The sequence below is a fragment of the Heliangelus exortis genome, chromosome 1 (assembly GCF_036169615.1).
Source record: "Heliangelus exortis chromosome 1, bHelExo1.hap1, whole genome shotgun sequence".
Lineage (NCBI taxonomy): Eukaryota > Metazoa > Chordata > Aves > Apodiformes > Trochilidae > Heliangelus > Heliangelus exortis.
In genome coordinates, this window is record NC_092422.1 from 7,608,032 (window position 1) to 7,623,908 (window position 15,877).

At 42.3% G+C, this 15,877-nt stretch overlaps 1 protein-coding gene across 1 annotated transcript in view; it reads left to right on the forward strand.

The window, feature by feature from the left end:
* RAB30 (RAB30, member RAS oncogene family) overlaps positions 1–14,013 on the forward strand; it is a 49,179-nt gene extending 35,166 nt beyond the window's left edge. Inside the window, exons 4-5 of the mRNA XM_071733161.1 lie at positions 3,442–3,625; positions 5,642–14,013. Coding sequence (XP_071589262.1) covers positions 3,442–3,625; positions 5,642–5,892 — 435 coding nt within the window. The 3' untranslated portion in view covers positions 5,893–14,013. The remainder of the gene's footprint in view (positions 1–3,441; positions 3,626–5,641) is intronic.
* The last annotated feature ends 1,864 nt before the right edge of the window (positions 14,014–15,877 follow it).

Below are 15,877 nucleotides of genomic sequence, written 5' to 3' on the forward strand. Positions count from 1 at the left end.
CCTTTTGCAGGCTTCTCAGACAGCAGAGATGCTTCTTTCAGCCAAAACCAGCTCCAGTGGAACAGTTCAGAGAATCTAAGCTGGTAAATGGTTTAAGTATTGCACTGAAGGTAGAATTGTTGGTTTGGCTTTTTTTTTCTTTTTCTTCTATACATGGCTTAAACCAGCCATTTTTAGATTGCCCTGGTCATTGGAGGAAAAAAAGCAATCTTGAGCAAGTTGAATCCCATCCACTTCAGACACTCTCCTTTCCAAGCAAGGAAAGCTTGCTTCCTGTCAAGTACAGATGAAGCATTAAGAACACAGCTAATAACTGTGGTTTGGGTTTTGGACAGGTGAAGTCACCGGAAAGATTTGTCTGAGTTATACTTGTTATCATGATATAATCCTGTTCTAGGACAAGCTTGGACTGAGGATGCAAACTCTTTAAGAGAAAGTTGGGAGCAGTCATGGGCCGTCTCAGGGGCAAGGACAGTTCAGAGGAACTCTATAAGCTAAATGAAATCTTGTCAGTGTGGTAATTCCCTGCTGCCCTGCAAATATCTGAATGTGCAACTGTCTGCCCAAGCAGCTCTTGCACACCTTGGGTCTGGCTTATGTTTCTCAGAGCTGTTAGCAAGGGGTAGCTGGTGCACCAGTTATGTTTCAAGCAGCAAATAATGAGTTGTTAAACAGTCTGACACAACAAATCAAACTTCCCTGACCTCACTAATGGAGTAAACTGGAGTCTCTGGAGCTCAAACACAATGACCAAGCTTAGGAGGAAGCTTAGTGCAATACATTTGAGCATTTGAATGAGGCTTCTGGGGTCTCAAAGGCAGATGAATTTCTTCTAGGGAGTGATCTTGTAGTTGAAACTTTTTGAGTAAGCAGTGCTAGTGAGAATAAACACTTCATGAGTGAGAAAAAACAGGAATGAGTTAAAGCACAGAGCAATAAAAATGACATCTCAGTCAAACAAGATGCTGCTGTGACTGGTAGCTCCTTTCACAGTGCCTGAGCTGTGGCTGCTGTGCTGGGCAGCATCTCTCTGGACATCTGCTGGCATCCAGGATGAGAGCACAGAAATGTTTGTCAAAAAAGTTTTCAGACTTGAAAATAAAGAATAGATTTATGGGGAAAATTACTTTTGAGCTTTCAAAATTGCATTTGAAAGTCAGTGAAGAGGGACTTGCTAACATGAAAGCTGTATGCAAGCCATACCAGGTATGAGTGCTGATGGATGAGCTGAGACAGCACTGTGGCATTGAGGGGGCCTTTATGATGTGCTTGGCCCTTTCCAATAAACCAAAAATACATACAACACCTGTATTAAGAAGCCACATACATTTGAGCCACATAGGTAGCAGTTAGCATGCTGGTCAAAGCTGAGCACCCTCAGTGCTGCAGAGGGCTGTGCTATATGGACCTGTGATCTCATTGTACTTGGTGGAAATGTTCATATGCATAAAGCTAAATGTATGTGCAAATGCTGGCAGAGTGGAAAGCATCAGCTGTTTCCAGGAAAACAAACATCTAGATTTTCTTCAGGATGAGTCAGGCACCATCCTTTGGTTCCTCTGAAAAAAATGACACAAGTGAAGTGTCATTGCTGCAAAATACTTTATTTGGCAGAAATGGTCAGTGGAGTGAAGTGTGAGATGTGCATTTTGTGTGCAAGAAGGGTTTATCAGAGGCTGTAAGGCTCTTCCCTGCCCTCTGCACCCAGCTCACAGGTAGACTGATGGCTGCAGACAGTAAGAAACTCTCTCCCCCAGGACAATCCTTTTGCTTTCAATGCCTGTTATATTAAAGCAGTGGAAGTACATATTCACATTGAGGTTTTTATCAGCTTGGACATCATCTCAATAAATGTGAAACATATATAAGGTAGAGTTAAGCAGTAGACTAATCAGTTAATGTTCTTCCTGGGAAATAGCCAAGAAACAACAAAATTCTGTATTTTTCCATCTGCCAGAGTTTGGAGGCTGGTTTGTTTTAATAAAGACTTGTTATGTTAATTTCATGAGCAAATAATTTCACTTATGTGCAGGGGCCACTTGCAGCCATTTAAATACAACTATGCCAAGAGTTAAAGCTAAAAGGTGCCCAGGAGCTGCAAGCCAGCCACAAATTACTTTCTCTGCAAAAAATGTACTTTTTTGAAATCATATCCCATGTCTGAAACCTGCTGTTGGGAGCTCTCATTTCAAACTAATGCATTTATGATGAGTAGTTAAACTTTGCAAGTTGGCAAGAATAAGGTTTTCTGCGTTATAGGCTGCTGAATATATGGAAAAAATCACAAAGACTTTACCTTTTTCTTCCCAAAATACACAGGATTCTGGCTGGAAATCATGCTTTCACATATTTAATTCCAGAGAGGGGTGGGGTTTTTTTGCTTTTTTTTTTTTTAAAGCTGAAGCAGAGAAGTACTCTTATGTTGAAATGTTTTAATGTTTGTTTCTTTAATTGCCTTTCTGAAGACCCATCGAAAACTATCAGATGGTCAAATTATAAAAACAGTATGAGTTTAGTTTTTATTGGGAAATGTATGTTGTCTTCTGGACCCAGAGGGTTTGGCAAACACTCATGGCCTCTTTGTAGTTAAGGAGATGTCAACCAGTTCCACACATTGGGAAGGCAGGCAGTGAGCAGCTGGGTGAGATGCTGTAGAGAGGAAATTTGTTGGAGTGTTTGGATCAGCCTTTGGCTGAGCTCCTCTTTCAATCTTGTGGCTTCCACCCATCAGTGCTTCATCTCAGGGTCACTGTAACTACCTTCAGGAGTTAGAGAGAGGGCTTACTTCATCTTGGGATGGATGCTGCTGTTGGTTGGACTTAAGGGGCAGAAGTTATTACTCTCTCCAGTGCCTGTGTTGTAACTTCAGATCAGCAGCTCTGCACACAGGAGAGGGAGATGGAATCACAGAAGCATTTTGGGCTTTCCCCTCTCCCAGGGGAAGTGATGGATTCCCCCACTCTGGAAAGCCTTAAGTCCCAGCTCGATGGAGTGGTGAGACATACCATATAAGCAATAATAATAGAAGGGTTGGGCCAGATGATCTTTCAGGTCCCTTCCAACCTGACATTCTGTGGCTGGAAAAGACCCTGAAGATCATGAAGTCCAAACAATCACCTCCCACTGCCAAGTCCACCACTACACCATGTCCCTGAGGTGCTAGAAATGGCATGAAAGCTTGCAGACTTGTGGCTCCCAGGGGCTGTCAGCCACAGTGCCAGCTGACTTCGTGCCCTGCATTTCAATCCTCAAGTGCAGGAACAGAAACAAAAATTGCCGGGAGAGGGGAAGCCAAAAGGGGGGAAGAGCTAAGTGCCCTCTCAGCACTGGTTTTACCCTCTATGTTTTTTTTTTTAAGGTCAAACGAGTGCTGCTACCAAATGCACAAGTTAAATCTTGATGTGTTTTTTCTTATTCTTTCCTTTGGCCTTATTATAAAAGCTGCAGATCTGGGACACGGCGGGACAGGAGCGGTTCCGATCCATCACGCAGAGTTATTACCGCAGCGCCAACGCCCTCATCCTCACCTACGACATCACCTGTGAGGAATCCTTCAGGTGTCTGCCTGAGTGGCTGCGAGAAATCGAGCAGTATGCCAGCAACAAGGTCATAACTGTGCTCGTGGGTGAGTGATGGGTGTCCCTAGAGGGGGGTGGGGTGATGAGGGGGTGAGCGCTGGTGGCAGATGGAGGTGTTGGCAGGAGGAGGATGTGGCATCTTTGTGAGCTGGGGGTCCAGGATGCTTGCGCTGGTGCAGCAGATCTTGGTGCCAACCAGAGCTGTAACTGCAGGTGGGTGGAGCTGGTGCCATAAGGCCCCGTTCCTTCCCAAATTATTCCAGGGTGCTGGTAGTGATGGACACCACAGGCACTTCTCAAAGTGTGGCCCTGTTTTTGACCTAAGGCTGTTGCATGCAGGGTTGGACACTTCCCCACTGGCTGGTCCCATCTAGGACTAAAGCATTGATAGTGCAGCTACCAACTGAGCTAAGAATAGAGCTGTTTGTTTGTGACTCCCAGCTCGGACCTATTCAAATACACTAGGATCTTGTTAACCTGGGGTCACCTCTGGGTTGCTGTATTCCATAGCTCTGGGACAAACAGAGTCTTGTCTCAAGTGAGTCAGGATCTGGGAACTAGCTCAGAATGTGATGGTTGGATGGACCATGCCATTGGTAGGTGGGACTGAGCTGGAAGAATGGATATTTTTGCACGTTTTTTAAGGAAACTAAAAATAAACAGCTGAATGTTATCTTCAACTCAAGCTAAAGCAGGCCTCAGGCTATCTGTTTGCTACAAGCAAGGTGAAGGTTATTTTGCCTCCTCCTGGTTTTCTGTGCTCTGCTATCAGCATCTGATAGGGCCTTTTAAAGGACCAAGGATTTATAAAGAAGAGTGGAAAAATAATGTGGGGAAAGCTAGAGAGTTTCATACCTGCAGGGTCATTATCTCCTCACATAGTTTGTTTCTTAAAAAAAAAAACAAAAAAAAAAAACAACAAACCTAGAGGATTGTAAAATGTGTTGAAGGTGGCTTTAAAAATCTTTTGAGCTTTACATACCCCAGAGATATTGCAAGTCAGCCTTGGGATTATGGAGCTTCTGTACCAGAAACTAATTTATGGTCCCCAGGAAGAGCATGGCACATGTACAAATGGTGCAGAAATAATTAATAAATTACTAACAATAATGTATCCATGAATTTTTTAAGGGACATTAAGTCAGTATCAGCATCTATAGCACAAGAGGTAAATGATGTAACAGCCATAAGACATTTTTAAGATGGTGACGCCCAGAAACTGTTTCTGTAGAGTGACAGTTTGTTTAGAAATATAACCTAGGTGTGTGCAGTGGGTCCATGAAACTATTTTCTCAAGAAAGAGAGGGAATCTTGGACAAGAGGGCAATGCAGTGTGGGTTGCCAGTGGAAGGGTGGTCTTTATTTCCTACTAGTTCTTACTAAATTGCTGGTAAAAGCAAGGCCAGGAGATGTTTCCTTCTGGACCTGCTACATTCATGGACACAGCCTCCTGTTTTTGCAGGTTATCTTCTTTGTAAGATTAATTTATGGCAAAACCATCATGTTTGAAGTAAAGTGGCTGGCAATAGGGTATAATCATATCAATGCTTGCTTGAGCCTTTAATCAACTCTCTGCTAAACTGGGCTCTGTGAAGGAAGGGGCTGGTTTCTCACCCCACCTCACTCTGCAAGTGCCTGAGCCTGTCCCCCTCCCATCCTCCACAGCCAAATCCTTCACAGAAATGTTGAAATAGCAAAGCTGCCTTCACGACAGGCTTGCTTTAGAGCTTGTAATGACGTGAGCAGTATCATGTTTAGCCTCTCATGTGCTATAATTGACATTTTAAGTACTCATCAGAGCAAGAAATGGAGAATTTTCAATAGATACAATGGAAATGCTTTCATGTGGGTTGATAGCAGTAAACATGCACTGATGCTAAATTAAAACTTGATGTTCACAAGGCATATTCCATTAAACAAAGTGATATTAAATGAACTTGGGTTTACATCAAAACCACTGTCCATGCACAGGTACAACCCCAAATTCCTCTTTATTCTTTATCAACCTCTGTTTCTCTTGTTTGGAAGTCTAATTCCCTTTCTAAAATCTTTTATCAATGCAGGTAATAAGATTGATTTAGCTGATAAGAGGGAAGTCTCCCAGCAAAGAGCTGCAGAGTTTTCTGAAGCACAGGACATGTACTATCTGGAAACCTCAGCAAAAGAATCGGATAATGTGGAAAAACTCTTCCTGGACTTGGCCTGCAGGTTGATCAGTGAGGCACGACAGAACACCCTTGTGAACAATGTCTCATCCCCCTTACCAGGAGAGGGGAAAAGTATCAGTTACTTGACTTGCTGTAATTTTAATTAAAGAGCTGACATGTAATTTCCCCTTCTGCCATGGGCCAAGAGGATTTTTTTTTTTTTAATTTTTTTTTTTTTTTGGCTGGGATTTATCTACTTGAAGTGTATTCCTGCCACTTTGACCCATCTGATTCTACCCCAAGTCAGGCTGTAGACCTGGAAGCATGGCAGGCTGATGATTCCAGCTGCATGGCAACCTAGCAGAATATACCATGGTTTAAATTTCACATATCTTGCAGTCTCTGGAGCAGGTTAAGAAGAGTAGCACAAATGCTTCATGCAATGCAGACCATGAGCTATTGTGTTTCCTCCAATAGCAAAAACAGAAGCCTCTCTTGAAGAAGATATTGGAGAGATCAAAATATCTCTTGCAGAACAATGTGTTTGGTCCTTTTAAAAAATAATTTAAAAACTAAAAACCAACAATGAACACTGACTCTGGACTACACTGGCAATATTCTGGGCTGCCAGCGAGTGAGCTCAGGATGTGTACATAGTGTCTGCTCATACATCTTCATGAAGAACTCTGGTGTTTGAAAAGGTGTTATGTCTCTCATCAACAGGCACTTTCATGAACATGAAATTTAAAAATTCATGTATATCAACATTTTCAAGATTTAAGAAGACATGGATATAACTCATTTGCTCCCTTTGGTGCTAGCAGTTCAGCAAATATTCTGTAGACCAAATGTAGTCTTACTACATTACTGTTCTCTGAATGTGTAACTTAGACTGGTTAGGAAAAAAACACTAATAAGCACTGTTCATAAAAATAAAAATTAAAAAAAATCATTACCTCTTTTTCTAGGCCTGAACATAGTGGGAAAGGACTGTGCTTCTTTGATACCCAACACAGGATGAAAAGACTTTCTTGAAATTAAAAAACCAAAAAAAAAAAATTAGCTATTCCTCGTCTAATTAGTAGTGTCCTAATGTGAAATATTATCCTTGGGAAAGGTTAATTGGAGTTGGGAAAAGTGCACCAGATGTGACCAAAGTCTTGTGCATACATGGATTTTGTGTAAGGGTTCAAAGAGAGTACAGTTTGCAGTGGCAGTCTGTGATATGTCCAGCTTAAAAATAAAGCTTGTGGATACAAGTCATGATGAAAGGCAAGCATACAGGTTTGTAGAGTTTTTTTGGGGTTTTTTTATGCTAACTGGAAACAGTAATGGGTTGCAAGTGGTATCATTCTGTGCCTGACCCACCTGGCACTCACCTTGTGGAGCTGCTCTCCAAGATGCTCTTGGGGGCACCTTCTCGGTGTCCAGTCTCTGCTGAAGTAGCTTTTGGGTTCAGGGCTGTAATTTTACTCAATGCTTTGTACTCCTAATCCCAGACTCTGGTGTATGTGTAACTGTTTAGGCACTTTTCTCTCTGCAAAACCCCTGAGGTGGGAGTACTATGGAGGTTGGTGTGTTACTACACCTCTAGTGCCATACTAGAATGATGCATCGTAAATTTACATGTTGGCATTAAAGTGAAATTGGGAGATAGTGAATGCAACCATGAAATATGATACTCAGAATTTTGAGTTTAATTTAGCTATTATGAATAAATCTCTCCTGGCAATTACATGGCTGTGATATGCTGTAATTTGAAGTTCATCAATTTAATATTATTTGGCTTTTACTGAAGATTATAACAGAACTCTTGTATTTACATAAAAAGCTGCTAGTAAGTACTTCTTTAAAAAAATAACATTTTTTTTTAAAAGCAAGCATTATAAAATGCTTTTCCACATTTTCCTGGCAAGACTTCTTTGGGCAGTATCATGTTGTGCCTTTGATCTGTAGTGGGGCGCTGACTCTGTGTGGCAGGGAGGGGGGCATCTGTGTGTCATATGGCCATTTTTAATATTTTCTTGTTATTTTTCACTTCTTTTATGACTAGTGGTGAAAAGGAAGATGTAGAAGTTGTAGTACATGGCTTACTTATCATGTAGGTAACACTTAGTAAAGAGCTTCTGAGTGAGATACAGGGGTCCATGTCACCTGTTGTGCTGGCCTGGTCCTTTTCAGTCTCTGCTCATGGTGTAATCCAGAGGCTTTAGAGATGTGAGGGACTTGGTGGCTTCTGCTGTGCTGGGCCATGTGGTGTTACAGCCCTTGCAGCACCACACTATCACCAGAGCAGTGTCTTTCCCCAAAATTCCAAATTCCCCAAACTGCCAAATGCAGCCTCATTTGAGCTTGTGAAGGCCACCCCAGCTCTGAGACAGACAATTCTGCACAGCTGTTGAGCAGCTGATCAGAACAAGGCTCAAGGTAACACTCAAGTTAAAAATCAATACTACGTATAATTAATTGATAAAAGTGCTTACTCTCCAGATGCTGGACTTGTCAGCATATAATTGATAACAAGGGGGGCAAGGCTGCTTGACTGAGTTAATCACAGTGGAAAGAAACTGCCCACTAAAACACCCCAGCCTGATTCCCCAAAGCATCAAAGCTGGCCAGGTGCTTTTCATTCCTGTGGAGAACCACTATAAATTTATTTTAAAGTGCTCCTTGCTTCACTTCTGGAGATTGAATTCCTCAGGCATTATCGTGACTGAAGAAGCTGAACTGGTCAAATAGCAGAAACCACTGACTTTATTTTATTGGAGATTCACTTTGAGGTTGAAAGGAAACAGTGGTGGTATGTGAAACATTTTATAAGGCCATAAGGCAAAGTTGTAGTTTAAAACTTGCAACTTCTTATGCAGTTAACAAAAACACTACCTGCTGAAGAAATTGTTTTATTGCAGTAACTCCTTTGTAGGAGTTATTTTTGTATGCCTTTGAATATCTCTCTAGTTGATAATACCCACCTCTACTTGTAGCACTGAGAGTTTATCTTCTCTTGTACAGTGTGGCTCACTGCTGAAGGCTTCTTACGTAGATGATGAGCTTTATCAACTGCTAGTGACAACTTAGTCCTGTGGCATAGTGGTCAGTGTCTTGAAAAATAAAAGGAGATTAAAATAATGCAAATCCCAGTTACCTGACAATCAGCTCTCCAGCTATAGCCAACACATTGCTAGATTAATGGATTTTCAAGAACTGTCAGTAAAGTTCAAGACTGTCAGTAAAAGCCTTGTGATGCTTGCTGGGTCAAGTGTCCAAAAGCCATTCAGAATTGATTAAATGGAGCCAAATTTGACTTGAAATGTTCTCTACTATTAAGAGATCAAAGCAACATTTTAGTGCAGTTGCTAGATTTCTATGTGTTTTCAAGGTGATAGGTTCACCCTAAAACAAATCTTACTTCTGGGTGAATATTATTTTTTCTAGTTGTTCCATAATATGAGACCTTTTCTTGAGATTTTTTTAGCACAATCAATACCTTCAAGCAGAAGCCAATATCAGTTTGTTGACCGATGTTTATCTAGCAAACCTGCTTGCAGAGATGAGTAAAAGCATCTTCTGAAAACTGGATGGTGTAAACTCTGCTTTCCAGTTCAACCAATGGGTTGGATTTGGGGTGATCTTGGGGAACCACCACATGTCCTGTGCTTCAGGTCACTATATGTGAAATACTTGTGGTGTAAATACCCAACACTGCATACCAGCAAGTTTGCTGGGACAAGCCATGACTCCCTTCTGTTCCTATCCGTGTTTCCCATGAGGAGCCAAGTGCTAGGAAAACAGCTCTTCAGGTTCAAGGGTTATAATGGGAAAAGTGATGATATAAACTCTGTAATGAACGGGACACTGGGTGCCTCTTCCTACCTCTAACACTGAAGTCCTGATCTGCCCTACAGGTAAGATGTTTGGGTGTGCAGTCAGATCCGTGTTTGTGCTGAATGCCAAATGGCTTTTGTGATCATTTTTTACTGAAAACCACACACGATAAAATGTCTGGCAAGATGCTTTGTTCTTTGCTGTAGAACACATAAAACACCCCTTAAAAATCTCTGAGCCTGCTGGTGCTGTTTGTCTTTTTGGAAATAGCTCTATTGGTAACAGTTGGCTCCTGCTAGTCTAGGTTTAGCAGTTAATTGAATTCCTATTGAATTCCTTCAGCATCAGTAACAACAGCAGCAGACTGGGGCTGACAAAGGAGACAGTGATTTGAAAAGAGGCAAAGTCAAAATTAGTGATGCAGAAGCATGGTGGGTGCATGCACATGGGACATCAGGCTTTCCCTAAGCTTTTTCTGACAAGGGATGCAATCAGTTATAGTCAAACCCGCTGGGTTTTGCTTTGTTCACTGTCCCTAAGGATGGCTGTTTGTTCAGCTGCTTTTCTACTTGTCTTTTCAGTGTGAGGAACTGTCTATAAATCAGGGTAAGATGTTGAGCTGGCATGATTTCTGTAGCCTGAGATGGGTTTCAATCGGAAAATAGGTGAAACTCTGCAGCTATTGAAAGAGGTTGGTTGAGCAAAGATGCAGGGTACATTGCCCTTTGGGGACCTATGGGACCATGGTGATTGGATGTGGCTGGAGGCACTGTCACAGAAACCCTCTCCTGGCTGTGGGGCAGACTCAGGCCTCTAGGTAGCCCTTTGTGCAAGGGGAAAGATGAATGTGTGGACCAGAGAATACAAAGTAAAGAGATGGTTCTACTCACTCAGGATTTGCTGAATCCCATTGTCTTTTTAAAAATGCATCCATGACATAGATTTTAATTGCTCTGGACTTTCATAAGGGATGCTTTATGTTTGAATCTTACCTGAAATTCTTCTGCACTTTTTTTACTTGCAATATCCAAACACCCAATATCCTTACCCAGGCTGCTCCTACCAACAAAGACCTTGTGGGAAAAAGGTGTTTCTAGAGGACACTTGGTGAATCTGTAGTGACCAAGTATGGAAACTGCCTGAAACATTGTACATAAGGGCTCACCAGAAAACCCACTGGAGCCAAAGGAAATACTCTAATCAGTTGGGTGAAAACCTAGTGAAAAGTGTTCGAATAAAATGTTTTCTTCCTCTGTATATAAACTTTATTTGTTAATCTGAACAACTTTGGCTCTTGACACCATCCTTTGCCTCTCATCAAGTCTGTTGCTGTGGATCATAGCTGTTCTAGTCACTGTTCACTTTGTAGGACAGTCCTGTCTTCTTATAACCATGAGTGATGGGGAAACATTAGCTTGATTTTCTACAAGCAATTAGTTGCATCTTCAGCAGCCTCAAGCGGAATGGGCCATGACTTTGAAATGTGATCACCCACTTGAGCTGTAGTTAAATGTACCACAAAGGTTACAGGTCTCTCATCTGCCTCAGTTTAGGGTTTATCTTGGCTGGGAAAATAGACAACAGGGTAATCAGGCTGACTGTGATGCAAGGCTCCCAAAGTAGCCTGCTGTGTTGCTCTGACTTGCCTTGCTAATCACCACCTCACTAAACTGACCCAAAGTCTTCTTGGCTGTCCTGTATTATATCCAGCTGAGATAGATTGCTGGCTGTCATCACCCAGGGATGCCATCACATCCTACCCCCTCATGTCAATGAGTGGTAACTTAAACCAGAAATAAAAACTGCCATGTGAATTGAGAGTGTTTTGGTTTTTTTCCAGGGGGGAGCTACAGATCCAGGATGAAAAAAAGCTCACTTCTAATTCTTGCCTCTCCAAATACAGTCAGCTGGGTAGCTGGGAAAGATAACCCAGCTGTAGCAGACACTAGGAACAAGTGGAATTTAGGCTGTAAATGTTGTCAGTGAAAATCAGACTGGTTTGGAGAGTATAGCCAGGGTTAACAGCTCAGCTCATGCTTGTCTGTCTGGATAAACAGGAGCTGGCTATACTGTACTCAGAGATTGTCTCTGTTTTCACAGTGATAACTAGCTATTAGCACTTTCTGCATGTGATAATATTTGTTGAACCAGTTACCCTTTTCCAGCAAGCTCAGAAGGTAATTTTAGCTCTGGCTAGTGCTAAAATTAAACTCAAGAAGCAAATGCCACCTTTGCGTTTGCACCTTTGCTTTTTCAGCTACTGCTTATCTTGGGGTGACATTCCCAAGGACATGCAGCGTGGTGGTGTCCCTGCAGAGCATCTTCTGGAGTCCAGCCCTGGTCCCCAGGCACCTGACATGGCCAAAACCTATGTCAGTCATGGTTGTAGCTGTGAATGGTCCCCTGAGGGACAGGGAATGTTAGAAGTACCCTTATTCTTTCACAGTCAATGATCAAGGGCTTTGGTGTGTCTGGTGTCTCATGAATGCAAACCTTGGAGCTCTTCAAACGCTAATTTCTTTAGTACCTTGCATCCATCAATCCATCCTTCCCAATACTGCTCGTGCCTCAAGCCCTGTGGAGGTCTCAGACTGGGAATAGTCCTGGTGCATGACCCACTGGATCTGGCTGCTGTTTTAGCAAGAAGGAAGAGCATCTATGGCTCATCTTCTGTGCTACCTCCAGTTTCTTACTATGAGCATAAACCTAACTAATTTGATAAGTATATTCTCAGCCAGGGCATCCTGTAAGGAATCTTTCATTTCTGGGACCAATGTCAGATGTTAAGAATCAATGGGGTTTGGTGCAAATGAATAAATCTCCAGTGAGAGGGTGGGGGCTGCACTTTATCCAGGGAGCCTTTGGGTCCTGTGGAGGTGGAGTCATCCTGAGCTGTCACTTGGGTGGCAGTGGGAATATCTCAGAGAGTTTGGGTTGCATCACTGGCACAAGCTTCAGTAAATGTAAGGGCCAGAGTGTCCCCAGCATCAAGCCTTTGTGGAGGGGGAAGCAGAGAAGAGGAGAATGCTGTTTTGACATTTTAGTGGAGTGAGGATAAAAATGTTGGGCTATGGCAGGGAAAGTGGCAGCGAGGTCAGGCGCTGCCATTGTCTCAACCCTTGCAGATGATTTGGAAGAAAGCCCCCCCATACAGTCAGCACCAGAGGGGGAAAACTAACTTAAGCCCACATTGTTGGAGGAGAAGAAGCTACCTAATGAGAGGATGGACTAAGTCCAGTGTTTGTTGCTGAACTGGTTTGGAGTGACAAGTATATCTTTGGGTATTAGAGAAGTAGCTTAAAATGTGCCATAGTTTTTAGCATAATAAGATGCACTGCAGATATGTCACATCCATTTTATTCCCCACAGCTGTTTACAAAAGGGAAAAAAAATATAAAACCCCTGAGATTGGAGCAGCTGCAGTCACTCAGCTGTCAATATGGGACAAGTCTCTTTCTGTTCCTCTTTTATTTCTACTTCCCTCTGTACTGCTGCACATATTTGGCTGTTCTGTGAATTTGCAGATCATGAGGGGTTTTTTTCCAAACTGCCTTTGATCTATACAGAAAGACTCACCCAGCTCTCATTTGAATTCATTAATACTTTGAGTAGGCATTTTAATTTTATGTTTACTGGCTTGTTTCCCTTTGTAATGTAATCTATCTGACAAGTTCTCATGCTCTGCATTACCTTTCAGTTTTCGAGTCTAAAACATTTCCTCTTTCCTGAGGGCTATGATAATTTTTAGAGATGTTGTAAAGTCATCTTCCTCTCTTCTGAAGAAAACCTGAATTAATCTCAGGTTTTATTACTAGCAGATCAGTACTGAAGTATACAATTTTTTTTTACAGCATGAAAAAAGTATGTTTTATATCATCAAGTACAGTTTGAACTGCAGTTTAAAAACCTTCTTAAGCTCTAAAAGCAGCAATTTGTTTTCAAATTCCATGCCAGGGAAGTCACAGCATTAAAGGAATTTCCTGAGTTGGAGTTTTTTTCCCCACAAAGTTTTGCTGTCTTTTCCTCAACAATTGTGACTTTAGCACAATGTACAGAATTTTAGCAAAAACCCTGATTCCTAAACACGTGGCCAGGACAATGAGGAGAGGATGTGTTTCTTGTTGATCAAGCACAAGCATTTTGGTGGATAAAATGCACTACAGTTGGTCAGACCATTGATCTGGGATAGTTGCTGGGGTAGTGAGGCTTTTGGGAAGGGTACAGGTGTTAACAAATCACCAAACTGTGAATCATTTGGCTGTCAGAAGCATTTGGCTTGTCTGGTTTTCTTTTTTTAAGTTTTTGTGGTCAAGTGTGATACAATGGAGTTGAGAAAGGAATGTAATTTGGATGACCAGGATGATGAATGTATGATGCTTCATGTTTACTTGTAATGTCCTTTTTTATACTTAGAAATTGCTTACACATGTATCTGTATGTAAATAAATGTTTCATCCTTTCCACTTGGAGCTTAAAGTGTTTGATTTGTTTGGGTTTTGATCTGAACTGTGAAGCAAAGCAGCCTTAAAAACAGATTCACTTGATGTGGCAGGATCTGACCAACAAATGAATGTCTGCTAAGGATTTTCTGCTTGGGTTGAGCATACCAAGTCTCTCACAGCAGTGGGAACTCCCAAGAAGAGCAGAAGTAGAGCTGCTGTCCGTGGGAGCAATGTCCCTTTGTACTAGAACAGAAGAAAAATTGTATTCAAATTCATACAAAATGATAGCAAAGTTTGAGATGCCAAAGAAATGCCAACATCAGTCACTAGAGGGTGGTCTTTGACAGAGCTACCATCTTCACTCACCCTCCTTGCAAACCTATAGCTGGTTAAACTCTGGTCCTAGCAAGATGTCCAGTTTGAGTTGGATGAAGGTGATAGGTGGGTGCTCCATTTTATATCTTTTATTCTTTGTCCTGGTCTCTGGGTTTGTTGGGGTTTTTTCTGTTAGTGGTGTGGGGTTTTTTGTTTGTTTGTGGGGTTTTTGTTTGTTCTGAGTTTTTTTGTGTTCTTTCGTTTGTTTGTTTGTTTTTTCTTCTCTTCAGCCTTCAACTTGGTCTTTTCGTGCTCATAGAACTCCTCTGGAGTTCCCCAATGCCCTGCCTTCCTGGGGGCCTAGAATCTTTCTTGATCTCTTCCATTTTAAGCCTTTAATCTTTAGGTCAATATATGAAGTTTGTGCTCTGACTCATTCTGGGGATCAGGTTTCTTCCCCTTTTGCTCCACATCAAAGAGGACTTCTGCTAACATTTACACTGAGAAATGAGCTGTGAAGCTTGAAGATACCATGTGTCTTTTATTGCCTCTTCCACTGACCTTGAAGCTCCTTCCTTGGTAAATGTCTGACATGAGGGCTGGGCCATCTGCTCTGTGCTCCCCAGGAACCTGGCAGCTTGAGTCTGTGTGAAAACAGAGAGGCATTTGGGGAGGGAAATGTCCCTGCATGCTTCTAGGTAGGAAGTGGGGAAAGGGAAGGGAAGAAAACACCCTTAGAGGTAACATGGGAATGGAGTATTGACTGGAAGAGAGAAGGGCTGGAGTGTGTTGCCTCGGGGGGGTGATGGCTGGAAAAGCCAGACCCAGCTCTTCCTGGGAAAAGGGAAGTGGCAGGTGAAGTGGCAGCTCCTAATGCAAGGAGCATGTGGGATGTGCAAACTTCTCCTTGTTCAGCAGGTGCAGCAGCAAGGGCACAGCCTGTGCCAGGCTTTGCTGAGGGTAACAGGGTGCTCTCCTGTAAAAATGGAACAAACTGTCCAGAGAAAGAAATCCAAGACTGACAGACTACAGGAGCAAAACCAAGGCTGTTTACTGCCTCTCCTCCACCTTCCGATGTACAAAGTCTCCCTGCTGAGTACTTGGGGAGCTGTGCCCAGAAGATGTCATCTTGCTGACAGGGGCCTGTCACACAACAGTACTTTTTGGTCTCACTCTGTGTGCTGTCCTCTTGCACAAAGCACAGGAGATCTGTCTGCCCTGCATTAATTTCAATGGTATTGTACAGACAGTCCTACCTAATTTAAAGTCTAGTCTTGATTTATGGATTTCTATGCATAGGGAATCAACCACAAACCCAGTATGCATTTTCAGGAGTTTTATTACCTCCAGAATTAAACATGCTGAGCTTTATTCTTTTTGTACAAGCCAGTAATTATACTCATATCAGCTTGCACCAAAGCTATCACTCACCATAGTATGTGGATTTTTTTTTTTCCAACATCACTCATGCTGGAAAAACATTTAATGTCAAGATGCTGTCAGGTGTATGATGTAGAAATTCTGGCAGCGTTTCATGAACATGAGCCAACAGTGTGCCCAGGTAGCCAAG